Below are 27,355 nucleotides of genomic sequence, written 5' to 3'. Positions count from 1 at the left end.
ACATCAGGAGAATGATATAGCGATTAAATGCGAGCGAGCGAGCTTGAAAATTTTGACATTATTTTTACAGTCCCAAAACTACTGTTTGTAGCGATATTTTTTTTTGCTGTGGAAATTAAGGGGGACGCACCGGGCGCAACTGCTGGCAATTACTGGCATCAACATCAGGAGAATGGCATAACGATTAAATGCGAGAGAGCGAAGCGAGCGAGCTTGAAAATTTTGACATTTTACAGTCCAAAAAACTGCCGTTTGTAGCTCTTTTTATATTTCGCTTGGAAATTAAAGGGGGAGGCACCAGGCGCAACTGCTGGCAATTGCTAGCAGGCTGGCAATTACAGGCAGTAACATCAGGAGAATGGCATAGCGATTAAATGCGAGCGAGCGTAGCGAGCGAGTTTGAAAATTTTGACATTACAGTCCCAAAACTGCTGTTTGTAGCTATATTTTTTCGCTTTGGAAATTAAGGGGGGGGGGGGGCGCCGGGCGCAACTGCTGGCAATTACTGGCATCAACATCAGGAGAATGGCATAACGATTAAATGCGAGAGCTAGCGAAACGAGCGAGATTAAAAATTTTGACATTTTGTAGTAAAAAAAAACTGCCGTTTGTAGCTGTATTTTTTCGCTTTAGAAATTAAGGCGGGGGCGCAACTGCTGGCAATTACTGGCAGTAACATCAGTAGAATGGCATGGCGATTAAATGCGAGAGAGCTAGCGGAGCGAGCGAGCTTGAAAATTTTGACATTTTACAGTCCAAAAACTGCCGTTTGTAGCTTTATTTTTTCGCTTTGGAAATTAAGAGAGGGGGGGGGGGGGGGTGGCGCCCGGTGCGTCCCCCCTGGAACCGCCACTGGTAGTCAGAGGTGTCGGTTTATGTTCATGATTGGGGGAGGTATGACCAGCGAGGGGGCGTCGATGTGACCAAGCGGGGGAAAGAGTCCAAATCTGCGCTTTAGAGCATCCCCGATTATTGTTTGTGTTTGTGTGTGTGTGTGTGTGTGTGTGTGTTTTATATACATGGAAAATTAAGGAAATAGGCCAGGTCAAGTCTTATTATTGGAAATTCAAGGCATTTTAATATAAGACTTATATGTAAAGCACAACAACATTCTACATCTCATTGCGAAACATTGCAGAGACTCTTTTTGCCGTTCGGATGTTCTGAGTACACTGCGCACATCCTGCTTATATTCAGAAAACTCTTTTTTTTTCTGTAAAAAAGCAAGAAAATCTCATCTCGGGAATCATTGGGGGAGGGGGAAGGCAAAATTATAATAATATACTTGCCCCTCCAACAATTTCATAAGGCTAAGGCTCGCACTGGGTTTCGCATTTTCAATTTGGATTGGTCAGAAATAGATTGCAGTAGTAGACACTACATCCTTGCAGCACACATACACGTACACGCAAACGTGAACGTGCACCGTACCGTACGGAGAGTAGGGCCTACTGTACGGTCGATATAGTGAACACTGCAAGATTAAATCAGTGCTGCCAGAGCCCGGGGTGCGTTTTTTTCCCCACGAATTTCTTGTCCCTGGTGCAAAATTAAACGAAAATAATAAAAAGAAATTTAAAAAAATATATTTAGCGTCCGGCGTTGAGGTCGCTCGCAGACTGATTTTTTTTTTTCTTTTTGGTCTGAAGGGGGTGCGTTCGCACCCAACGCACCCCCCCCCCCCCCCCCCCCCCCCTGGTGACGCCCATGTATCTAGACAATTTAGTAAGGGGAAAACTTCCGCACTGTCCATTAATTTCCGTCATTATCTTTTCGTCCCGAATTCAATTCCATAGTTCGAAAATAGTCTTGATAATGTTTGTTGGTGTAAAAGTACTTGGAGCTACAATCGTGGCCAGAGTACTAATTAGGCCTATATTACTGAGTATACTGGCACTCTGGTTGTGGCTCCACTTGTATGCATATACAGTAATGTGTCAAACTTTTTTGATTCGTTGTCGTCGAAATTTGAGTAATCTGCGGACAATACGTATTCAATTCAAGAGTAACTATTTATAGAAAATCATGCACATCTATGCGTATATAAGTAAATTTCCAACCGAATAAGACTACAACATATGTTTTTATTCCTTATTTGTTTATACTTTTTTTTAACCTGTCGAAGAATTGATTCTACTCCAGTCAAATAAATATAGTGAACGAGCCTAACATGTCTGCGCCCTTACGCCCAAATGAACGTGCCCTGAACTCCTCAAGACAAGGTGAAATGCAGTTCTACAAAGATGCCACGCGGTTGATATACAGGTTGAAAGAACGATCGAGTCTAATCAAGTATCATCAAACATGGATTCGTCACAAAAGTAGTAGGTACAGTGACACTCTCAATTTGCCCAGCACATCATTCGAACTGTGGGGAGCTGGAAAACGTGAACAGGCAGTTCAAACAGTAAGATGATAGTCCCATATATTTACTTCAGCGTTACTTCCAATGTGCAATTAATTAGCCCGACCAGACGCTGTGCGGACGACTTCTGTACAGCGACAGTGGGCTGTAAATGTGCAATGCAATGAGGAGGTGATACGTGTAGGGGTCTAGTAAAACCTACTAGTTTAGATCTAGTGTAATTACTAGATCGATTCTAACAAAAATTGCTTTCAAACCTGTTCATGCAATTGAATAAAGGGATTGTAATCTGAATAGAGTAAATATCCAGGCCAGGCGCCGGTTCGCGGCAATTACAGCATATTAGGTAATATAGCGCTGAACACAGCGACACACTCTATACATGTATACCACACATTCACTAACACACTGCTAATCTACAAAAATCAACCGATGACATGGGCAAACACTCCAACCACAAAGTGAAATATTCTCACTTAAATACTAATAAATGCTGACATCTCGCATCCAAAACTTCATTTTCAGTACTTCTTAATATCACAGTTAAGGAACAAGGGGTCTAAGAAACTGGATTTTTTTGTCATTTTCCTGATGTTCATGGATTTTGAATAAATGTCCTCACATAGGATAGAAATAGAACTTTCGCAAGCCGATGTGGGCCGCCATTTTTTTCCGTAAGTGGATGTTACGATCAAAAAAATACAAAAAACCTGAGAAAGACAACAGTAACACCGCCACAACTGCAATCCCTGTTCGTGGTCAGTGCACGCATGCCAGCCCTTTTCACATGCTTTCGTAATGGGACTTGGCGCTTACGCAACATTCGCGAGCCAAATGAAGGCATTCAGCAGAAGATCGTGGAGCACACGCTTATCGCATAGGAATTGTACATCAGGCCGTGAACCAAGCTATCACTGTCGCGAACCGGCGGACGCTGTGCTGGGTCGGCGGACGCTGTGCTGGGTCGCGGTCGTGGTCTTTTTTTATTATCACGATGGACATTGGTCTTGCGATGGTGACAATAACGTGAATTGCTAAGTGATCAACCTCTATGATATAACCTGGATTAAAGCAATTTGCAAGTTTACTTTTCAGAGTGGAAAAGCCCTTTAATATGCGGCCACAAACCGGGACACTTACTCTAGTATTGGTGGAGATGAGAATTAGGCTTTTAACTTTTTGTGAGATACCAAGAAACCACTTGTGTCCAGTATGAAATAGTACAGAGCATACCATTTTTAGAGGAATTCAAAGTTTATTAGATGAAAATCGGTTTTGGAATTGCTGAGACATCCAAAAACAAAGTAAAACAAAGCGATCCTAATGAAAGGTGGGTCCCGCTTTTTATTAGGAATGCTCTTTTTTCTTTTTTCTTTTTTGATATCTCGGCCATTTTAATACTGATTTTCATCAAATAAACGTTAAATCCTTCTTGGAATTACATGCTCTTTCATATTTCATGAGATGTTTCTCATTATCTCACCAAAAATATTAGAAACCTTAGGTCTCAACCAAAACTATATGCTCCCTTTATTTAATGAATTTTCATGCAACTTCTGGCTCATCAGACAGAGATCTAGATCTATACAACTTCTGGTTGGTGCTAGTTGGTTCTATAACTTGTTTGGTTGTCTCGCAGTATTTTTATGCCTCCGCCAACAGAGTGGCCGGAGGCATTATGTTTTCGGGTCGTACGTCCGTCCTGTTTTGTTTTTGTCGATATCTCAAGAACCATGTGGTGGTTTTACATCAAACTTGGTATGAGGGTGTATCCTGGGGGGATAATACTTTGTTTGGATTTTAGGGTCACGGGGTCAAAGGTCAAAGGTCACAGGTTATTTTGTGAAAAAAAAGGTTGAAAATTCATGTTTTTCTCCATATCTCGCAAATGGTTCTTCATTGAACTTAGTATACAGTGTATATGCTTGTTCCAATGGGCAGTGATTATCTAGGGAAGTTGGGGGTCATGGTTCAAAGGTCAGGGGTCAAAGGTCAAGGTCAACTCCTCAAAATATCACTACTTTCCTTATATTTATGCAATGCCTGAAGGTTTTTTTTTAAACTTGATGTATGCATGTATTACCCAATATATATTCTGTGGGAAGTTTCTTGCCAAAAGGTCAAAGGTCAAAAGGTCAAAGGTCAAGTGAAAGTGCTGAATTGCACTTTTTCCTCCATATCTCAAAAGTAACTCAAGGTATCATCATGAAACTTACATATTTTAAATAAATGCATGTTCAACCTAACAGTGATTCTCTTTGGAACTGTGAGGTCAAAGGTCAAAGGCCAGGTTTAGATAATGCTATTTTCCCATTTGATACTGAAATTATACTTTTTCTCAATACCTTGAAAATTACTCAATGGGCAATTCCGCGGTTAGTAACGTTACATTTGAACAAATTTAGATATTTGTTTTTACTACAAAATTACCATTTATTCATTTCAAGCCAAAATTATGTCAAAAACATGTTCATCATTCCCAGGTTTATGATACAGAAAAGAATGAATACAATCCAAGAAATAATAGCATTGCTATGGCAACTTAAAGGGCTGGTTAGTAACGTTACGAAAAAAGGACATGACAAAAAAATCAATGTCTTGTAACAAAAAGTGTGCAAAAATTCAAGTTACTTCAAACAAAGTGTTACATTAATATCAATTATTGCATCATGACAAATGTTCACACAATGTTTTTTAGCAGTTCGACCAATAATTTCTTAGCTAGACCCCCAAAAGCATGGTTAGTAACGTTACGGTTAGTAACGTTACATTTGTCCGGAGTAATTCCGCAGGTCATTTCACCCTTTTGTAATTGACAAAATGTCACATGACTTCTGGAGTATTTAAATGTATTTATCTTTTAGCCTTTAGCAAAACTTTGAGGAAAAAATTTCAAAGGAACCCACTGTAATTTGCATTTAAGTGAATTTCAGCATCCCCAGTCCCACATGTACATTTTAAATGATGGTTATAGATCTCGCGAAATCAATCAATACGAAAGATAAAATCTACTGAATTTGAAAGACCTTAATGATTGGTGAACATCCATGGCATTAGTTGATACCTAGATTAAAGAGTAAGATAAAGAGGCACATTTCTTTTATCCATGTCATGTCCACCTAACTGCGGAATTGCCCCAATGCATAAACTTATAAAAGTGTCAAAAGTCAAGTAAAAATCATCAGTTCCTCAAATACCTGCATTCTGACATTTTAATCATTCATCCAATTGAACCTAGTTCTAGGAAAGTGAACATTCAGCACATTTGTGTCAAACCTGTCATTTTGATATTTTGCCAATTGTGTGAAACTGTCATCACACATTGTCAAGACATTGTACTATAGACCTATTAGGAGAACCATGCATTATGGCGGAGGCATATCAGTCGCCGTAGCGATATATCTAGTTATTTATGGTGATGTTGGTGACATCTGTTTCAATAGTTCAAGGCTGCTTGTTCTGGTGCTGGTGAATTCCTTTTTCATTATCACTGATTATTGTACCATACACATTCTGGTCAACAGTCTAGATGTCTTTTGCTAATGAGAATACTAATTTAGTTATTATTGTTTTGAAACTAAAGTTTCCGCTTCCATTCTGAATTGTCAGAATTCTGTCCCATTATACATGTAGCAGTGTTGCAGTGTTCCTGTCTGTCTGAGTTGCAATTAAAGTGAGGCAGTCCTCACGAATTAAAAAAAAATATGTTGTTGTTGGTACCTCAAATGAACTACTTTCACCAAAAACAAACTTTCAAATCACCAGATAAGCTCGTAATTTTTTGTTGAAAAAGTGTGAAACTGCATGGTGAATATGCTAATGAGCAAGTCTTGGCGGAGAGTCCCACGTCACCGAGGCACAACTCTTCCCAGCCGTGTTCTGCTCGTTATGCGTACGCCAATTGTAAATGGTAATCTTCGGACTGAACGCCAAACTCAGCTAGACGGAGCACTGTATACACAAAGAGCTTTTCCCCAGTAACTGGTGGGGAGGAGAAAAATCTCTTTGTGTGTACATAAGTATGATAAGAATTCGCGCGTGAGAGTGGTTTGTACGCAAAGTAGTATGCAACACGGACAGAAGCTAGAAAAGGACCGTGCCTATTTGATGTCAAGTACATGGTATATTTGATTTTAAAGATATATATAGATGTATGTTTACAATATTGATTTACATGAATTATATTTAACTAAGCTTGAAATATTTTGTGTAAAATAATAAAATCACACATTTTCACATTTTATGATAAAATTACAACTGATCATTTGAACACTTGAATTGGTCTTTAGAGGCACGCCTGTCAACTTGAGAGTAGGGCATCAACGACGTAGGATCTTTTTACAGGCTCTTACATGATCGCCTGCAGGAATTATTTGTCAAAAATCGCGTACGGAGACAGTTTTTAATTTCCACGTGTATAAACTGGTGAAAGGTTATATTATTTACTGTTCTTAATTATCAGTATAGTGAAAATCTCAGGACTGCCTCCCTTTAAGCATTTCATTGCCTCTATAGATGAATGATTAAATGTACCATTTTTATTCATATATAGGGTATTCTTATAGTATGCAGGCTCCACACTACTTTAGTTCTAAAGTTGGTTCTATTATTTCACATGCTATGAAATAATGATGTGAGTTCTTGTTCTGTATAATGCCACAAGAATCGCGGGAAACCGAGTACATTATTTGCCATTAACAACCCTTTTCTCTTTTTGTAAAATTGTGGAAGTGTTGAAGTGAGCTCTAATTGATGTGATTTACTCTGTATTATTTTACTTATTATAGAAAACCATGGTAAATATTAGCAGTGAGGGCAAAGAGTAGATTTTTTTTTAATTGTAAATAGCACTTAGTTCCAGAGAAAACCATTTTCATGTGTGTCTAAATTTTTAGTTCAATCCCTTTCCCATCACCACCCCATTCTGCAGGCCTGTAAATTTGATGACTTGTACTCATGGCAGAGGAATGAATCGAAAGAAGATCAGTTTGTCTTGCATGACGGGCCACCCTATGCCAATGGAGACCCACATGTTGGGCATGCCCTCAACAAGGTAAGAACTACATTTGTATATAAATTGGATTCTCAAACTTCTCTAATTAGGTAAAATATGGGTGTTTCATAGCTTCTCTAAGTTTCAGGCATTAGATTTTGAATGGCATGAGGGAGAAGTCTTACCTACTGTGAGGGGCATGACTGGTTTATAGGCCGCAGGGGATCATTTTCAGGTGCACATCACGAGACTGACACCCACAAGTCATACAGCCCACGAGTCATACAGCTCGCAAGTCATACAGCCCATGAGTTTGACACTAAGCAAACAAGGCCCACGAGACCAACACATTAAGCCCCGTATTGTATCTTCTGAAATTGTGGGCTGTTTTTACCTAGTGTCGAACTCGTTGGCTTTATTTGCCAAGTGTAGAACTAATGGGTTGTCTGACTCGTGAGCTGTAGGACTCATGGACCTGTTTGCAATGTCGAACTCGTGGACTGTATTACTCATGGATGTTGGTCTCGTGGGATGACCTCTCATTTTCAGATGTAAACCTGTTGTATGATCCCTGCGAGCACATGAAATCATGCATGACTCAATCTATATAAAAGCAGTCAATATCATTTTTCGTTCAACTGTGATGATTTAGCATCATCTTAAGGTTGTTGAAATGTTTAAAATTAATTGATAGTGCTACTGATTTCAGAATTCTTACATACAAATCAATAAGATGTGAAGCCAGGATATGGAATTAGGGATTATTACCTCAACACTGTTATCTGCTTCTGTAGATACTGAAGGACATCATCAACCGCTACAAGCTGATGCAAGGCTACAAGGTGCACTACGTGCCAGGATGGGACTGCCACGGCCTGCCCATAGAGCTCAAAGCACTGACTGAGTCGCAGGAAGACTTTCGCAAGCTATCGCCTCAGGATATAAGATGTAGAGGTGATTGGATGACTTGAAGCCTTGGAGTGGGTTATTGCAGAAATTAGTGAATGAGTGGATTAATGAATAAGGAAAGAAAGAGGTGAATGAATGAATGAATGAATGAATGAATGAATGAGTGAATGAAGAAATGAATGAATGAATGAATGAATGAATGAATGAATGAGGTGGATGGATGAATACTGTATCTTCCAAAGGACAACATAGTATTAGTAACATACCAAAACATAGTTTGTCAATATCATAAACACCTAGTGTTTCAGTGGTTCACAGTGAAAACCTAGAATTGCTTTTCAGTTTTTAATCTTTTGTCATGCCTGTGTAACGGAAGCGAGTCATAGGCATCACTTCTCTGTCTTTGTTTTTGTTTTTGTCATCAACAATTTGGTGTACTCTCTATAACTTTCCACAGCTTTGAGCTATGACCTCCAAATGCACACCACCTGATTCAAAATCTGAAAATGCCATTCAAGTTCAAATGTGGGTGAAATCTGACAATGGTCGAAAGGTCAATGAACTTTCCCTGATAAGCACTGAACTCTCAATTTTGTGATCTACTCTCAGTAACTTTTGATGTGTTCGAGCTATGACCACGAAACTCACAACACAAGTAGGACACCTAAAGATGCGGGTTATGTACGAAAATCGGTGAAGTCCGACAAGTTCAATGGTCAAATGGTCAATGAATTGGGTTGATAAGCACTGTACACATAGTATGATGGTGTACTCTCAATAACTTTCCACAGTGTTGAGCTATGACCACAAAATTCACACCACGGGTACGTCACATAAAGTTGCAGATCAAGTTTGAATATTAGTGAATTCTGGCATGTTCAAAGGTCAATGAACTTTATCTGATAAACACTCTATGCATAGCATTTTTATATACTCTCAATAACTTTCCACAGCTTTGAGCTACAACCACTAAATTCACACCATAGGTCCATCACCTATAGATGCCAGTCAAGTTGGAATATTACTGAATTTGGGAAAGGTCGATGAACTTACATTGAAAAACAATCTAATCAATAACTATGATAATCCTTTAAGTAGGCAATGAGACATCACTTGACATTTGCCTTGTTTTTGTTTTTGTTTTCTTCTGGGGGGGGGGGGGAGTTGCAGTGGGATATTGAAGCCATTGCTAAACAAACATTTTGTTTCAAATTCAACATGCTTTCACTTTTCTAGTATGATGAAAGAGCACTTGACTAACCACTTTCAGAAAGCAGGGGGAATGATTATTACTCTTAACATATGTCAGTATCAAGTTGATGGAATGTGTAAATTTCATGTAAAATGAAATCTTATGGAATTCCTTTTATATTTCTTTATATTGATGTCCACACATGACATCATAACCTCTAGTAGTCTCCTCATCCAGTGGTTCCAACACCAAAACTTTAAAAATTCATAACTTTTGCATCGATTGTCCAATTTTCCTCAAACTTTCACCGATGTGTTCTACTAATGTTGCTGCTTTCACTCAATCTACATTTCTCTTTGGGTTTTAATTTTCTTTAGCTTGTGTCTTCAGAATATCTCCAAACCACTGTTCAGTGATTAGAGAGATCAGCAACAAGGCTATTTCCATCAGCTGCATCACATTGCTTTTGTGAAATCACAGAGTTTTCTTTTTACATTATTACTTCAAAGAACATCATATACCTTTGTGTTATTGTTGCATCACAAAGAGAAGTTAAGAAAAGTACCTTAGCATTTTGACATGCCAAAGAGTCAAATGTGAAAAACAGTGATATCAGAAATATGATAACATACTTTTTGCCAATGTGCTATTAATGATTGTTTTATTCACTTCAGCCAGAGAATTTGCCAAGAAGGCCATCAAGACACAGATGCGTGCTTTCAAGAGATGGGGAGTCATGGCAGATTGGTGAGAATTTGGATGTAAACATTTGTACTTTCAAAGAAACACCTCTTCTACAGATGAAATGATTTTTCCTATCATACTGTTTAGATGTGATATGTTAAAACACACATAATTTCATTTTGAAATATGTACCATCCACACCTGCCTTAGTGGTCACCTGTCTATAGTGGTCACCTGTCGTATACGGATACTACCCCCCCCCCCCTTACATAGTAGCCTCCTGTCCACTGTACAGTGGCCACCAGTTTTTTCTCCTTCTTGATTAATTATGTGTGTGTGTCTGTGTGTGTGTGTCTGTGTGTATGTGTGTGTGTGTGTTCCTAACACAGGTTCTACAAATCTCTAACAATGCATTTACATCAACACTGATTGTAAAAAATATTTCTTTTGTGTTTTCCTAGGAGCAATTGCTACTACACCTTTGATAGAGAATTTGAAGCAACGCAACTTGAACTCTTTCATGACATGTATCGTAAGGTGAGTATTACATCCGGATATCTTAAAAAAAAAGAAAAAGAATAGTAATATCAACGCTAATGAGTGTGATGGCAGGGGCGAATCCAGGAATTCTGTAAAGAGGGGGCGCCTTTACAAAATTATAGGGGGGGCGAACGCAGTCCCTCCCCTTTTTTTCTTTTTCTTTCTTTTGTTTTTACAAACCAAAAAATAAAGGGGGGCGCCCCCTGGATCCGCTACTCGATGGTAAAGTTAATTATGATGGTAAAGTTAATTATGATGATAACTGTCATAATATCGCTGACCACAGACATACATGTACAAATTTTGACATCACAAACCTTAAATTTTTTTTCCCCCAAATCAGGAAAATTAATAGCATCTTGTTCTTTTTATTTCTATGTTGTGTGTATGCAAAGTTTTAAGTCCACTTGACTAATGATGTAAAATAAAGAAAAAGAGGAAGAGAAAAACAAACAAACATTTTATGTAACCGGCCACCTGCTAAAAATAGAATGGCATATGCTGGAGAAAAGGATAATTGAACTTTATATCTTTACTGTCAGTTTTCATCAGGTTCCCTTGATTCTGGGTCACATAGTCCCCGGAGGATTACCTCTTTGCTATCAAAAGTAAACTTCTCTTATCTTCTAACCAGCTATGGGTTGTCTGTGATCGGCTGATAAAGACAAATAAGCTAGCTATGATTGATTATTGATTACAATTGATTGTCGTCGTATGGAACTCGGTGACAATTTGTGGAGTGTCACAACCTTAAAAGCATAATTTACTATTTGCAGATGAAAAAAAAAACCCAGCTTTAGTCCTTCAAAATAGTTCTATAATGTGAGTTAGGAATAGAAACAACCAATGTAAAAAGTTGAATCTGTATAATCGATGTTAAATATACAAAATGTGAACAATACTTAAAGTAAAATGTGTCTAGTCTAAACCGTCTACAGTTATGGTTTATTGAGAAAAATAGTGATATCTCCTTGTATTTTAGGCTTTGTTGCAAAATTGTTACATGGTACGATGTTTTGTGATACAACTGACCTACACATATGCATTAAATGTGATATCTCAAACATTATTTAAAACACTGCTACCAATGGTAAACAGTACCTTTAATCTATCAATTCTCCTGTTGAAGATATTTCAATTTTGTGATACAAAGTGAAATGTGCATGTCCTTGTAGACCTAGCAGTGGGATACTCTTGGTTGACCCTGCATGAGTTTCAATCAAGCATGTTTCTATTGCAGTAGACATACTACATATTTGATGTGCTATTATTCTCTCAATTTTGTTGTCTAGGGTTACATCTACAGAGATTTGAAGCCAGTCAACTGGTCACCATCTTCCAGGTTTGTGTATTGCCTGCATTCTGATTGGCCAGTTCCCACATGATGGCCAGTATTTCATTGTTTTGAGCATTTTCAACACAAAATTTGCAGTTCAGTTTATGCCTGGGGTTGTTTTGTCTCTCTCTCTCTCGTAAAAAAAAGAAGGTCAGTTTTGAATATGTTTTACCAAGAACCCTGCTGGAAACAATATTGCACCCCAAAGCACCGTAAAAGACAAAGACAGCAAGCAACAAACAACTTAGCACCCAAAACAATTAACAACAATAAAGCCAATTGGCAAACAAAACCACAATTTGTGAAACCTACTATTAAAGGTGATCAAAGTGGATCGAATGTTTTACCGTAGGACCATGTGCTATAGACCTTAAAAGAACTGTTTGGATGAAAGAACATAGTTGAGTAGAAATTCAAGGGGAAGGGCATATTCTTTTACTGCAAGATTAATTCAGAGCAGAATTGTTCATTGTAAGGGTGGGGTGGGGGGAGGAGAATACTCTAGCAAAAATCTAACAACCTGGTATATTAGTTTTACTTAGAGTTAACTTTCCAGAAAAAACAAGAACAAAAACACCTTTCTCAACGACTTTCAACTCGCCTATCTTTTTTCATCTCACACAGTCCTTTTATTGACCACACTTCTGGTATTTGAAACATAAAAAAAGCAGCAACCCTGTTTTACTCACTTCAGTGACCATCATTCACGTGCATTTATTGTAGTGTGTGCTGGGACTCTAGGCTGTTTGGACTCTGCTCATAATAAACTCTGGTGTAAAGGTATGCATTTGTGCCCTTGAATAATGGGACACAAATATGCCTCTCTTTTTTTTTTTGAGCACCCTGTTTACAGGACGTCTGTGCTTCTGCTGTGCCTGTTTGGGTTTTGTGCAATGCATGAGCGTTATTTTAAGAGTACAGTAATTGTGTTTGGCTACATTGAATGTAAGCACTTGCTGATTATGGTAGAAATGAATGTAAAAAATTGCAAAGTAGAACATGTTTGTACATATCTGTTTCAGTTGATGTGCTCAATATGAGAAAGTATTGCATTACAATTCGACCTCAATTATCTGGCCTCCTTATATCCGGAAATCTCTATCATCTGGATGCGTTCACGCAGTGAAGGACTTTTTTTTTCATCCAAACATTGAGAAAAAACAGTGACTTTAAACTCAATTAAAATTTCTACAAAACTCACACGATTTACCTACTACAATATTCCTGACAGAACTAACATAAATTCACACACATTATCATCGTAAAAGTAAGCAGTCATGATCTATAAATTCACCATAAGAACATGAATGGAAAACTTGTCAGTAAATCACGGCGCTGTCGAGGCCATATTGCGATCAGTCATTGAGAAAGCTAACTGAAAAATTAGGAGCGCAGACACAACACACAGCATTGTCACATCATAAACCTTGCCAGTGCATGTGCAGGCTAGCATAGATTACACCACCATTGCAGGGTACACTACCTGCCTAGCTGCCAGTGCACTGGGACGGCAGCTTGGATGGCAGCTATACATTAACATTGTGTCTCCCATATCTGACCAATTCGCTTATCCGGATGAGGGCCAGTCCTGACATGGCCGGATAATTGAGGTCAAACTGTAATTCAGAAATTTGCTTGATGTGAAGACTTTGAAAACATGGTCATGATAATCATGTGAAAATGAGTTTGAGCTTGTGCACTGAAAAAGTCATGAAAGATTGTTCTTATAATACCAAGTTGTGTAATTCATTAGCCACTTTGAATTTCGATAATATGGAACCCTTGAATAGATTTGACATCTTGCTACAGTCTCTTTCGACATGGACCATCACTACCTTGATAAGAATTTTTTACAACAAATACAAAATATTTGGTGAAAATCTGTGGTGTAACCTAATATTTGAAAACAAACTTTGCATAGTGTCGATTCTAGCATTTAAGGATTATCTGTCAATGGTTTCTTCAAATTTTGTTCTCATTTAATATTCCTGTTCGTTTTGTTTCAGTTTTATGCTTTAAGTCCACATTGGCTGGTATGGCTTGTTCATATTGTGATGGAGGCTGTGTATTGCTCATGATTATTTTCATCTTTCTGTACTTTTACCTCTTTTACTGTGAGTATCTGTATCTGATTAAAGTGATACATGTAGACAGAAAGTCACAATATAAGTCTTGATTGTCTGTTTATGTCTAGAACCGCTTTGGCAGAGGCTGAATTGGAGTACAACCCTCATCACATCTCACCATCTATCTATGTCAAGTTCCCCATCCAGACACCATCACACCAGCTGGCTGAGGTGATCGGTAAGATACATCTCAAGTAGGCCAGTGAGCATCATGCTGCATTCGCTGAAATGTAGCCCAAGAGAAGGGCAAATTGTTAACATGCAGTGTTATGTAGTCTAATCTATTAACATTATTGGCTTCACCCAAGCCAAGCTTTGTATGATACATATACATGTATCAATTATTCCAAGATAAGTTTTAAACACAATGTGCCCAAGTACTTGAGTAATAATGATGATAGTAATTGTGAGTAATATTGTAGTGTGTAATATTTACTAATTAGCTTTCTATGTGCTTTACATGCAAGTTGTGCCCAAGTCGTAGAAACGTATAACAGTGCAGTAATTAGTATGTTGCATTTGTGAAAAGAGCTAAGCCTTGAGAACAGGGTTGAATATAACAAATGCATGTATTTTTGGTATTCATGTAGATAGGGAGTTCCAGAGAATAGAGGCAGATGCTGAGAAGGCACTATTGCCATATGTTTTGGTTTTGACAGATTGCATTGACAGGAAGTTTAGCGATTGTAGACTATTTCAATGAAAAGTAGAAAGACTAAAACAGAAGACCACAAGGATATGTCGGTATATGAGAAGTATTCCTAACAAACAGACTGGCCAGCCACTGTCTCAGAACCCTTTTTTCACATCGCCCTCTTGATCTTGCAGGCAAGAAGGATGATGTCTCAGTCGTGATCTGGACGACGACCCCATGGACCATTCCATCCAATCAGGCAGTCTGTTTCATGCCGTCAAGGGACTACTGTCTGTTTGAATGTGTCGGGTCATCTGATAGGCTGATTGTGGCTGCTGACAGCATAGCAGAGCTGCAAGGAACCTTGGGTCAAGAGTTGAGGGTCATTTCAACATTTCCAGGTAGAGACATTTGGGGAGTGATGCAAGAATTTTTAATGTTGCTCACTTTTAGCCAATGTTTGAATTAGAATTTCTAGCAACTTTCACAGCACACATACACAGACACACAGCATGCATAAACTCACAAATTATGTAGAGCTGTAATAAATGGATGTGTAAAGCTTACCTCACAGTTATATCAAATGCACCTGAGGACTACATGTCAAAATCACTTTTGTTTTGTGACTATGGGGGGGGGGGGGGGGGGGGGGGTAAGGGTAATGTCATTAATCATCATAGTTTGTGCCATAAAGTTTTGGCTGTAGAAAGTTTGATTTAAGGTAAATCCTGTGACTGTTACTAAAACTTAAGATTTTTTTTTTTGTAACAGGATCATATTTTATAAATTGTGAATAGTTTGCATATGATAATGCACCTATTCTTGATTTTTTTTCTTCAATTTTCTGCCCTGATTGACAAGTGTGCTTCATGGTTGAAACTATCTTTGTCTGTTTGTCCGTTTGTCTTAGGCAAGGGGGTGGTAGCTACAGAGACAGGGTGATACCTGATTCAACATAGGAAAAAAAAAAATCTTTATGTATGTACTTCACAAGGTATGATCTATATTATCACATAATTCTGTAATGCGAGAAGGACTGCCATATACACGTAAGGGAGATGTGCATATGTCAGGAAACTTCCTACTTTTTTCTGAGGTCAACTGATGCAAAAATGATCTCATGCGACGTAAATCCTCTTATGTAGGTGAAGCACTGAAGGACTGTTCCCTTCTCCATCCCATGGAATCTCATCGTTGTGTGCCCCTCTTACCAGCAAGCCATGTGAAGATGGGAATGGGCACCGGTCTGGTTCACACAGCCCCAGCCCACGGAGCTGAAGACTATGGGGTGGCCATTCAGCATGGTCTGAGAGTAGTGAGTCTTAGATTCTGGTATCAACCAGTACTCATTACATAATCGGGATAGGCCATGAGTAGCAAAAATGACCCCTTTATGCGGGATGCCAATGTGATGACTGCTGTAGTAGTTGAGTCTTAGCTTCCATTTTGACCCTATGACATGTAGGCATCGTGTATTCAGGAGGAGGTGGGTTTGAATAGCTCAATGTTATCACTCTGTAAGGTTTTTCATTTCTCAGTATGCTTAGGATACAGGAAAGGCTGTCACTTAACTTTTGTCTCTTTTTTTTGGGGGGGGGGGAGGAAATGGATTGGTAGGGTTATCAATATGCTTTCAGATAAGCTAAAAGTTCTGGCGGTTTGGATTTTTTAACCTGTTGAAGACGAACTGACTTTGCTATAACATAGTACGTTTCCCGTGGACACCTGTCCGAGTATACTCGGGACTAGTCAAGAGATAAGTGATGCAGCTGTCCATGGCTGAATTGCATATCTGTCCATTACATGATATGCATGTCGAAAACACATCTCAATTTTCTTCTTTCTCAAAATCTGTAGGATTGCAGAGTTGATGATGAAGGTTTCTACACCAGTGATATCCAGGAAGAACTAAGAGGAAAAAATGTTCTTCATGATGCCAATGATACAGGTAAATCCATGCTTCAATTTCAATCATGGGGGTTAATTCAAATTGCCAAGAGTAATTTGATGATGGTGATGGTGATGATGATGATGATATTTATGATGTTGATGCTGATGATGGTGATGTTGATGATGATGAGGATATTTATGATGTTGATGCTGATGATGGTGATGTTGATGATGATGGTGATGACAGTGATGAAAATGGTGGTGATGATGATGATAATGATGTTAATGTTGATGGTGATGTTGATGGTGGTGATGGTGATGATGGCCATGATAGTGATTATGTGTGTAATGATGGTGGTGATGATGGTTATGGTGATGATAACAGTGATGTAGATGATGGTGATGTTGACCGTGATGTAGATGTTGGTGATGATGATAGTGATGATGTTGATGATGATGTTGATGCTGCTGCTGCTGCTGCTGCTGATGATGATAGTGAGTACAAGACTTGGATGGATGAGAGACATGAATTGTGTGCCTTCATCAAGCACTAGAAAAAGAAGGAAATTAGGACTACTGTACATGAAGAGGTGTTTGTGGGATCATGCTCCATCTCTTTGTAGCTTATCTTAAAATGGCATTGTATATGCCTTATAGAATGAACAATGAAATTAACTATTGGAAATATAAAAAGTTATCACTTTTTTCCTTCTCTTTATCCCTCAGTAATTGGCATCCTGGAATCCACCAATCATTTGCTGCACAAGGAGGACTATGAACACAGCTACCCTTACGACTGGCGGACCAAGAAACCAGTCATCGTCAGGGCCAGTAAACAATGGTTTATTGATACCTCAGCACTCAGAGATGCTGCGTCTGTAAGCTGCTTCAGTTTGTCCATCAGTTATCCTAAATTAAAAAGAATATTAAAAAATCATTTGCCATCACAGACAGAACTGTTTGACTGTCAAATATCTTGTTTAGAATAATATTTATTTCTATTTGTTTGTTTGTTTGTTTGTTTGTATATGTGGTTTGCACATCTCTACTACATATTGATGTAGTATGACAGCTTTGTCATTTATAATCAGTTTAGCTTCTTTTGTAGCCAATGATATCACCATAATACATTGTGATGAGGTTACTGCGACATGGGTGTTTGACTGACAAAGATGAAAAGGCATTCATAAGTCATTTGGTCAATATCCTTGATATGTATCGGCACAAGTTCAGAAAATTATTAACCCGTTGAGGACAGATTGATTTTGCTACAACACGCATTTCTCATTGACACCTACCCAAGCATTCTCGGGACTCGTATTCAACTGGATAAAATGTATGCTTCTGACCTACTACGTAAGCCACATATTGTATACCAATTAGTCAATGATGATAACCCTTTTGTGTTGAGACTTGATATGGCCGTTCTGTTCTTCTTTTTTTTTTTTAACCTGATACCTTTTGTTACATATGATTAGAGACAATGATAATCTTTGTCATCGCGGTCATGATGCATCAGACTATGACCTGTCAGCATAATTCACTGAGAGGAACAGTGATATTTAGATGACTTTCAGAATATAGCATTTTTAGATCAATGGAACCTGTGAATGTTTAAAACAGGCATTGTACATGGGTCCAGGAGCCACTATCACTACTATTCCGATGTGTGAGTGTTTCTACCAATCTCTTTGATCCAGGCATGTTTGGAAGAGGTGGACATGCGTCCATCCTATGGGAGATCCACTATGAGGCACCAGCTTGCTGCTAGGACCTTTTGGTGTATATCTAGACAGAGGGTCTGGGGTGTGCCCATTCCAGTCTTCTACAACAAGCACACTGATGAACCCATACTGACAGAGTGAGTACAGCTCATATCAATAGAGGGCAGTATACTGTAAAGCCAGAAGCTTTCATGAATTGGAAATGACAACCTTTTTCACAGCAGACAAAATTGTGAGTTTACTACATAAACTTGATTACATAGACAAAAACTTTGCCCTAGGTTTTACTTTCATAAATCGCAACTTCTCATGATATCTGTGAAAGTTTTGTGCACATAAAAAATTCAGGTAGTAGGTCTACAGTATATGATGTGTACCTTGTCTCTGTATGGTACTTCAAAAAAATTTTGTTTTAAAGTTTTGTGTCTTTGATGTAATTATCATCCTTAATTATCATCCTTATCAGCAGAGTGATGTAATTATCATCCTTATCAGCAGAGTGACTGCCATCACAACTGTCATTATCATCATCATCATCATCAACATTGTTATCACCATCACCACTGTCATCATCAAAATTAGTATCATTTTTATTGTGTCAATTGCTAGCATCAAATAACAACCAAAGACAGGTTTGGCTACACTGTTTCAATATGATATGACCTAATCACTACAATGATTATGACCATCACGAAAATCACTTTCATCACAATTTTATGTGTTTCAAATCTCTTTGTCAGTGGTCATGCATTGATGATTATATCTCTTGGCTTTAATAGTTGCATCATTGATCTTGATGTGTATGATGGTAGTAGAGTATTGTCAGTACATCAGCAATGTTGATTTGTCGTATGAAATAGTGATTTTTGGTGTAATATTTCAGATCATATTATCACTCATCACACTACCAAATATCCACCCTATGCACATCATTTGATGGCCAATCATAATCCTCCTTTTCTGCATATATCACAGTGAATCAGTGAGTCATGTGACCAAGCTGGTGAGGCATTATGGGAGTGACTGTTGGTGGACTCTAGAGAAAAGCAAATTGCTTCCACAGAGCATTGTGGAGAAGGTATGTATGGGGTTGATGTTTAAATCTTTTTGTGCCTTGAGTGCTGATTGACGCAGAAAACCCCATAATGTTGTACACACTGTCTAAAGTCCCTGGCAAAGAAAGGGTGGAGCAGTGTCACATCTAGGCCCTGTTTCATAAAGCTGTTCGTTAAGTTACGAACAACTTACGAGCGACTGGTGATCAGTTCTGATGTGCTATACTTATCAGAATTTCCATAATTCAGCACAAGAACTGATCACCAGTCGCTCGTAAGTTGCTCGTAACTTAACGAACAGCTTTATGAAACACCCCCCTATTCTACAATACTGGTGAACATTAAGATATCAAATCATTTTCCCGACACAAGTGCTTAACACTAACCAAAATTTGCTAGATGCAGCAAAAAAACCAAAAGCAAACAAACAAAAAACAACAACAACAAATAGATGATGCAGAAGAAAGGGTAATCCTCTGTAGTAAAGTGAAAAGTTGTATATTACATGTGTTATATTATTTTTATATTTGTTTTTAATTATATGTTTAATTATATTGTGTTTTTAATGTGTTCTCTTTCTGTTTAATCCATGTTTTCCATGTGACTATCAAAATATTTATACCCGAGATTTGAACCATGTTTTCATCTCTCTTCTCTTCATCCATACATTAGTGTGGCCTCCAGCTAGAAGACATAGAAGTTGGTCAAGACATCTTGGACATTTGGTTTGACAGCGGCTCCTCGTGGTCACATGTTTTAAGTGGTAGGATTTTTTTTTTTTCGGGAGGGGGGGGGGGAAAGGGAGGGGTTCGACTTATGTTTGTTTTTTCTATATCTGCAAACCACGTTTGATTCTTTTAATGAAACATGTTTTATTCTTTTAATGAAAAGATAATGAAGTGTAATAATTCATGTGAGAAAGCAGAATATGTACATTCATTGATGACTGGAGAAACCTTGGTATACCGTGATATCTTCTACATGTATATTGTGCTTAGATTTATTAAAGATGTATAATGTATTACTTTCAGGATACTGCATAATGCATTATGCTGGTTTACAGCTGATAGTCCTTGGAGGTACTGTTCCTTTGAGGTGGTTTACAGTCCTGCTGTCATACACCTGCAGTGATTAAATGAAACATATTTTGTGGAATGCTCCACATTTGCCTTGTGTACCAAATGACCAAAGTATGTGGAGAATGTGGAGGAATATTTCATTGTATGTATACAATGAACAAGGTCAGGAATACTTTTGTTTTGGGTTTGATTATATTGTCATATGATTATAACTGATAACAAAAGATAGAGTTGATGTTTAGTGGCAGAAAACACATCCATGTTTGACACCAAAGGATTTGCCATATCATCCTCGAGTAAAAATATATATATTTTTTGGCCTTCCTCCATGTGGTGTATAATCTACCAGACTGTGGGAAGCAAGCAGATGTGTACCTAGAAGGCGAGGACCAGTATGGGGCGTGGTTCCAGACCAGTCTTCTCACCAGCATAGCAGCCAGAGGGACAGCCCCTTACAGGTGGGTGGGGAAGTTGGGCGCACCCCAGTATCCATGAGCTAACTTTATTTGACCAGGTTAACAGAAAAAGACAGTGGAAGATTTTGAGGTATATATGCTTTGACTATCTCTTCTTTTGATGAGATGTTTCTTCTCTATAATGGGTATGTCCCTTCCAATGAGTGAATATCTGTAGGCATGCATCATGACAGATGATTTGGAATGGTATTTTTCTTTCCTCTAATGTAAATGTGTATCTATAGCTTTTTTGTACAAATGGCTCTGTATCTGTAATTTGAAGTAACATTTGTTTCATTTTATGTTGTATTAAAAATAATTGAATGGACAAAATGAATGCTAACATCATCAAACCTTTTTTTTTAAAATCTTGTGAACAGAAACAGCAGTGATTCATTTTGTTTTAGACAAAAAAAAATCTTCTTGAGAAGCATAAAGCTTTTTATATTAACCTCAAATGAATGGCAGCAATTCAGTATTCATTGTCTTTGCAAAATAAAAGATGAATTTAAGTGACAGTGTTTTTGTTTTGTTTTGTTTTGTTTTGTTTATTGCTCTTGTGTTAATCATGGTTATAACAAATCGCCACATGTTTTGATCTTCCAGGGCAGTGCTGGTCCATGGATTTGCTCTTGATGCCGAAGGACGCAAGATGTCCAAATCTCTGGGCAATGTTGTAGACCCTGACATCATTGTGAGTGGAGGAAAGGTATGACATCTGCTTGGAAATTTATGTTAACACAGGTGAATTCAAAAGATACATACAAGCCGTGGTCACACTGGCAAAAGATCACAAAGTCTTTGCGATCTTTGGTCGTCTGTCCACACTGGCAGCCAAACTTTGCGATCTCGAAGGTCTCAAAGTTTGAGTCACTGGTGCGTGTGCGCAATAAAGAAGGAAGAGTACGCTGTCTGACTGGTAATGATTGTGACATAACAATGCACACCCGTACATCACAGTGACTGTGCACTTCGCAGGCACCGCCCGCAAACAGCTGGTGACCTGGTCACGTGACAAACTTCATGAAAATTCAGTTCCTAGCATTCACGCTGTCAAAAGATTTAGATGATTGGCGGAGGGCTCGGAAACTTACCTAGTTTGAGTGGGAAGTTTTGCAAGAAGTTTTGTGGGAAGTTTGCATTCACACTGGCAAAACTTCAAGATATTTATTCAAAATTGCGATCTTAAACTTCATGATCTTTTGCCAGTGTGACCGCAGCTTGTGTGTAGCCTTTGTTTACCTAGAGTTTGTTATTTTTGAAATCATGATGATAGTTTACATAGTTTGATATTGCTTTTTGTGAGTGGAAGTGAAATGTCTTTCCCATGATGTAAAATGTATCCTTTGCAAAGAATTTCTTTAGGATGGGAAGATCATAAGACAAACAGAAGTTTTCTGTTTGCAATTGCTGTTCTCACACACATCTAAACTTCAGCTTTAGGAATGTGTATGAATTATTGAGCATGTTCTCTTACAGAAGAAGTAAAACATATCAACCAGAAGGAGAGTTAACATGTAATTTAGAGTCTGTGAGTCTAAGTATTTACACTTTTACACTACATTTATTGGTTGTCACAGATTCATATCAAGCAGTCCTTTCTTCTTGTGCCCATACAAATGTGTGCATTTCAGTAGCTCATTTTCAAGATAAGATGCCCTAAATGCTTTCCCTGGATATTTCTCCTCTTCAGGACAAGAAAAAAGAACCTGCGTACGGTGCAGACGTTCTGCGATGGCGCATGGCTGATTCGGAATGGTCCAGTCGTATCCACGTCAGCCCGGAGTTATTTGCCATGACCAATCAAACTGTCCTCAAACTCCGCAACACATTCCGCTACTTCCTGGGAAACCTGTATGATTTCGACCCCGGTCTTGAGCTCCGTGATCATGGTGAACTTCGACCCCTTGATCGCTATCTGCTTCATCACCTGTTTGAGTACGGGGGTCACGTGACCAAGGCCTACGAGGAATTTGAGTTCAGTGAGGTGACAAGGATGGCCACAGATCTAGTTCACAACAAAATCTCATCATTCTACTTAGAGACTGTCAAAGATAGGTGAGGAAACCCTCCCTTGATTGAACTGACCTGGTACGGACATCCTTGTGCTGTTTTTGAAGAAACAGCAGTTGATTCTTTCTTAGAGCCCCTTTACAAGTCTATGGATAAAGTGACAAATATATCTTTGATTTTCGATCAACTGCTATAATTCAGAATTGGAAAACTGAGTGAGGTGATCATTGTCAAGTTAACATCATAATGTATTATATCATTGCAAGAATATTGCAAAATTGTATCTCCATTTATAAAAATAAAATGCTCTGTGTATTTCTTGATACTCAAATCAATTGGGATGAGCAAATTGCTTTTTTTTTCCTTTACAGGGATATTTGCTATTTATTACAAACTTTGAAGTTGGATGAGATTTCCAATATGAATACCTGAGATGTATAAAAGATTTATCAAATGCTAGTTTGCCATATAAAAGTGTAGTTTATACAAGATAGAGGTAATTTGTTTAAAGAAAAGTGTCCACGTACAATGCTCTTTCTAGTTACATTAAATCATAACTATTTGTAAGTGAAAAAAATGCATTACATCCTTGATTGTAAATATTGGGTTTTTCTCCCTTTGAACATTGGTTTGAAATTACAGAAAGGAGTACGGGTTTGAATTGTTTTGTCAAAGCAAAAAAAAAAAAAAAAAAAAAAAAGAATTATGATGTACATCTATCTATATAAATTGCTAATGTGTCCATGTTTTATTAAAGTAAATACTTGATTTCATGTGCAAACCAAAGTGTAGAGATACTTGAGGATGAAAGAGAGCTCTTTCAGTGTTATCCAAAATATACAGGAGGAAAGTTTTGAAGTCATTGCATGTTGTGTGATATCCTCCTGATGTGTGGACAGGTTGTACAGTGAGCGAGCAGACAGCGAAGGGAGGCGTTCCTGTCAGACTGTGCTACATCACATGTTAGAGGTCATGGCCAGGTCACTGGCTCCCATAGTACCTCATTTAGCAGAGGAAGTCTATCTACACTATTCACAGCAGCATGGAGGTGAGGTGGAAACCTAGAGGGTGTTTCATAAAGCTGTTCTTAACCCGTTGAGGACGAGTCCCGAGTATACTCGGGCAAGCGTCTATGGGAAATGCGTGTTGTAGCAAAATCAAACCGTCCTCAACGGGTTAAAGTTACTAACGACTGGTGATCAGTTCTGATGTGCTATACCTATCAGAATTTCAATAATTCAGCACAAGAACTGATCACCAGTCATTCTTAATTTGTTCGTAACTCTAAGAACAGCTTTATGAAACACCCCCCAGGAGAGACTTTCACTTTGACAGCCTTTTCCTGTGATTTCTTAACCCGTTTTATAGGATGGGCTGATTTTGCTCCGAAGCGCATCTCCCATAGACACTTGCCCTACTATACTCGGGTCTCATCTTTATCAGGTTAACACCTACTGGTACTACACTTTGTTCACTGAATGGCACTCATGCTGGAGTGCTTTCTTTGCTGATTTTAATAGCTCTGGGCCCTGTTTTATGAAGAGTTAAAATTGATTAATAAAGAGGATTTCTACCATAAGGCTATGGCAGCCTGTGTCTTAAGGAAATTTAAAATCAATGATATCTTGTGATTAAACAGTGCCCTGATGTCTAGAGACTAAATTGTCAGTGAGATTGTGGGTGAATAGAGCTTATGTAATACCCCCTTTCCTTATTGTGTCACCACAGCCTTCCTGTTGGACTTAGACACATTGCTACACTTGAGTGGGCTTCCTTTTTTTACAACTTGGTCAAGGTTTAGATGATACTTGCTTAAAAGCACTGATGTAAAGCTTGGCTGGGTAGGCCAAATACCTTGGCATGTAAAGGGTTAATTGCCTCCTCTTGCTAAGCTTTCTTACCATTTCTACCATTTCCTTCTCATCATATGTGTTTGTATATGTTTGTGTGTTTGCTAAGACTTTTGTTGTTTAGGTAGGAGTTGATGGAAACATAGTTATCTACTGAGTAAATTTTGACTACCTGATCTTGCGACATGGTACAATTATTTATTATGATTTAATGGCGTGATATTAAAGAAATAAAACCGATCTACACCTGTATATGATCTGTAACACTCTATCAGAAATTGATATTCTCTATCTACCCGTACGGATCCCAGAAATCAGGTATTGCATACTAATTTTGGTCCTGTGTGCATTTTATCATCATTATATATCCCTGAGATAAGTGCAATATTCAAAATGTAAACCAAGTTCTTTGTTTTATCATATCTCTGTTTTGTTTGTGTGTGTGTGTGTTCCAGCTTGATACAGCTGCTTTTTCCGCACAACATGATTGTTGTGCTTCATTAGCGGAGGTCATTGATGTGCTGACATTAAAATTGCTTTCTGTCTTCACTTTACTGTACCAGAGACGAAGAGTGTGTTTAAGGAAGGCTGGTTTTCATGTGACCCAGACTGGCATCAGCCAAGACTTGCCCAGCAGTGGGACGCCCTCGCCGTCCTACGGGAGACATTCCACAGCGCCATCCATGCCCCTAAAAGCCGGGAGTACGATGTGACCCTGTGTACTCAAGACCCTCCTCTTCTCGGCCTTTTACGGGTCAGATTTGCAGTTAATAATGATATTATTACCTCTGCCAAGGGAGGAGGTTATGTTTTCTTTGGCGTGTGTTTGTTGGTTTGTCCGTGTGCAAAATGACTCAACAATTTTTGAACGGATTTGGATGAAACTTACAGGAAAGGTTGTGAGTGACACAAGTAACAGGTGATTAAATTTTGGATGTGATCCGGCAATTTTTGTGGATTTTATGAAGGATTTTTGATATTTAGGCAGGTAGGGTCAATGAACTTGGGAGTTCAAGCTGCGCATTTTTGAGGTTTACGCGCACTGAAGCGTGTGCTCTAGTTTCTGCTAGGGTGAGGGGTATAAGAAGAAACAAATGAAGAGTTTGTTCGCAAAAACTGACAAGTCCATATTTGCCAAATGGAGATATTTGCGATTAAAGGTCAAGAAAAATAAAGAGAATAATAAGAAAATTTGCGCTTCTTTTGACCATAACTTCAAAAATGTACCTTTCCATGTAGTGACCAATATATCATTTAAAAGGTATTATTTTGTACTTTATGACAGAGACCATACTTCAAAATCTTCAAAAATGGACTTATCGTTTTTTGCAAACAAACTCTTCAAATTGTGTCACATGTATTATATTCCAGTAAATTAGTTATGTTATATTGGCAGTAATGTAGAGTTCCTGTCACACACACCCTAAAGGTGATCTTTGATGTGTCTATTTGTTTGTCACAATGTCTGCCTTTGAATTGGAATTACATACTTGAGTTTCTCAGTAATACATCCATGCTTTCTGTTTTCTGCTTCATAGAGTCTACAAGAAGATGACACCAGCTGTGAGTCCAATCTCTGTGAGTTCTTGATGTCTTCTTTTACCTCGGTTGCCATGGAAATGCCATCTGAGACCAACAACTCTTCACCTTGCCAGATTGTAGATGCAAATCTTACACTGCCCAGCAAAGGTAACTTTGACTCACTGCTTGATTTTCAGTCTGCTGGTTTCAAGGTTGTCAGAAATGTGCTTGTGAAGATAATTTCAAATCTTGGAAAAAGTTATAGAGCTTCACTGTTGACGTGTATATTTTTCTTTAATTGAGAAACCCCCCTCCCCCTCCTCAGAATATCATAATTCCCTTTGCATATAAAATTATCTAAGTAATACATTAAATACATTGTGTCTTCAATGTTTGAATGATAAATTCCTCCTATTCTGTACCTCGTATCAATTTCCTAGTTACCAACAATTGTGAAAATTATTATCGGGACAAATTATCCCTTTTATTTCCTTGATTGCTGAAGCGATTAAGTAAACGATAATATTTTTGTCTTTTTCTTGCAGAAAACTGCACAGAGCAAGTGTCATGTAGACTTGTGATACAGCCTGCAGCTCACTTCCGATGTGTACGGTGTAGGAAGCACACATCACGTGAAGCAAACCAGCTGTGTGTACGCTGCACGGATGCACTATCAGACGGCTGGGAATGAAACTATGCATGCAACATTTGTCCCAGTCTATTTGTAAGGGACAAGTAATGTTATTGACTGATGGAGCATGTGTTATAATAAAGAGATTTTTATCTGTCTTCATGTTTTCATGACATGTTGATTGAGTGGTCGGTTTAGTGCTATGACAAGAGGTTGATAACAAGTTTTCATTTGTTTCTAACATGTAGACAGAGTGATTATCTGTAACGAGGAGTTTGAAAGCAAAAACAGATAAATGCCAGTTTCAGAATTTTGAAAGAGAAGTCATCATCAAACAGAAAAATGAAATGTTATCAAT

The 27,355-nt window shown here is 38.3% G+C and overlaps 1 protein-coding gene across 1 annotated transcript; it reads left to right on the top strand.

Annotated features, from left to right (window-relative positions):
• Positions 1 to 2,227: 2,227 nt before the first annotated feature.
• Positions 2,228 to 27,057, top strand: LOC139731294 (isoleucine--tRNA ligase, mitochondrial-like). Its single transcript, XM_071642181.1, has 21 exons — positions 2,228 to 2,407; positions 7,296 to 7,418; positions 8,153 to 8,312; positions 10,134 to 10,206; positions 10,605 to 10,680; positions 11,976 to 12,025; positions 14,214 to 14,323; positions 14,974 to 15,180; positions 15,925 to 16,094; positions 16,637 to 16,727; positions 17,396 to 17,547; positions 18,370 to 18,530; positions 19,369 to 19,471; positions 20,121 to 20,211; positions 20,877 to 20,985; positions 21,589 to 21,691; positions 22,676 to 23,040; positions 23,895 to 24,048; positions 25,417 to 25,599; positions 26,384 to 26,534; positions 26,912 to 27,057. The coding sequence occupies exons 1-21, from the start codon at positions 2,228 to 2,230 to the stop codon at positions 27,055 to 27,057; spliced, it is 2,958 nt and encodes a 985-aa protein (XP_071498282.1).
• Positions 27,058 to 27,355: the final 298 nt, after the last annotated feature.

The sequence above is a fragment of the Diadema antillarum genome, unplaced genomic scaffold, assembly GCF_040938485.1.
Source record: "Diadema antillarum isolate AM-2024a unplaced genomic scaffold, OU_Dant_1.0 seq00000368_RagTag, whole genome shotgun sequence".
NCBI classification, from domain to species: domain Eukaryota; kingdom Metazoa; phylum Echinodermata; class Echinoidea; order Diadematoida; family Diadematidae; genus Diadema; species Diadema antillarum.
The sequence above is the reverse complement of the archived record's forward strand: the minus strand, read 5'-3'. Positions and strand labels throughout refer to the sequence as shown.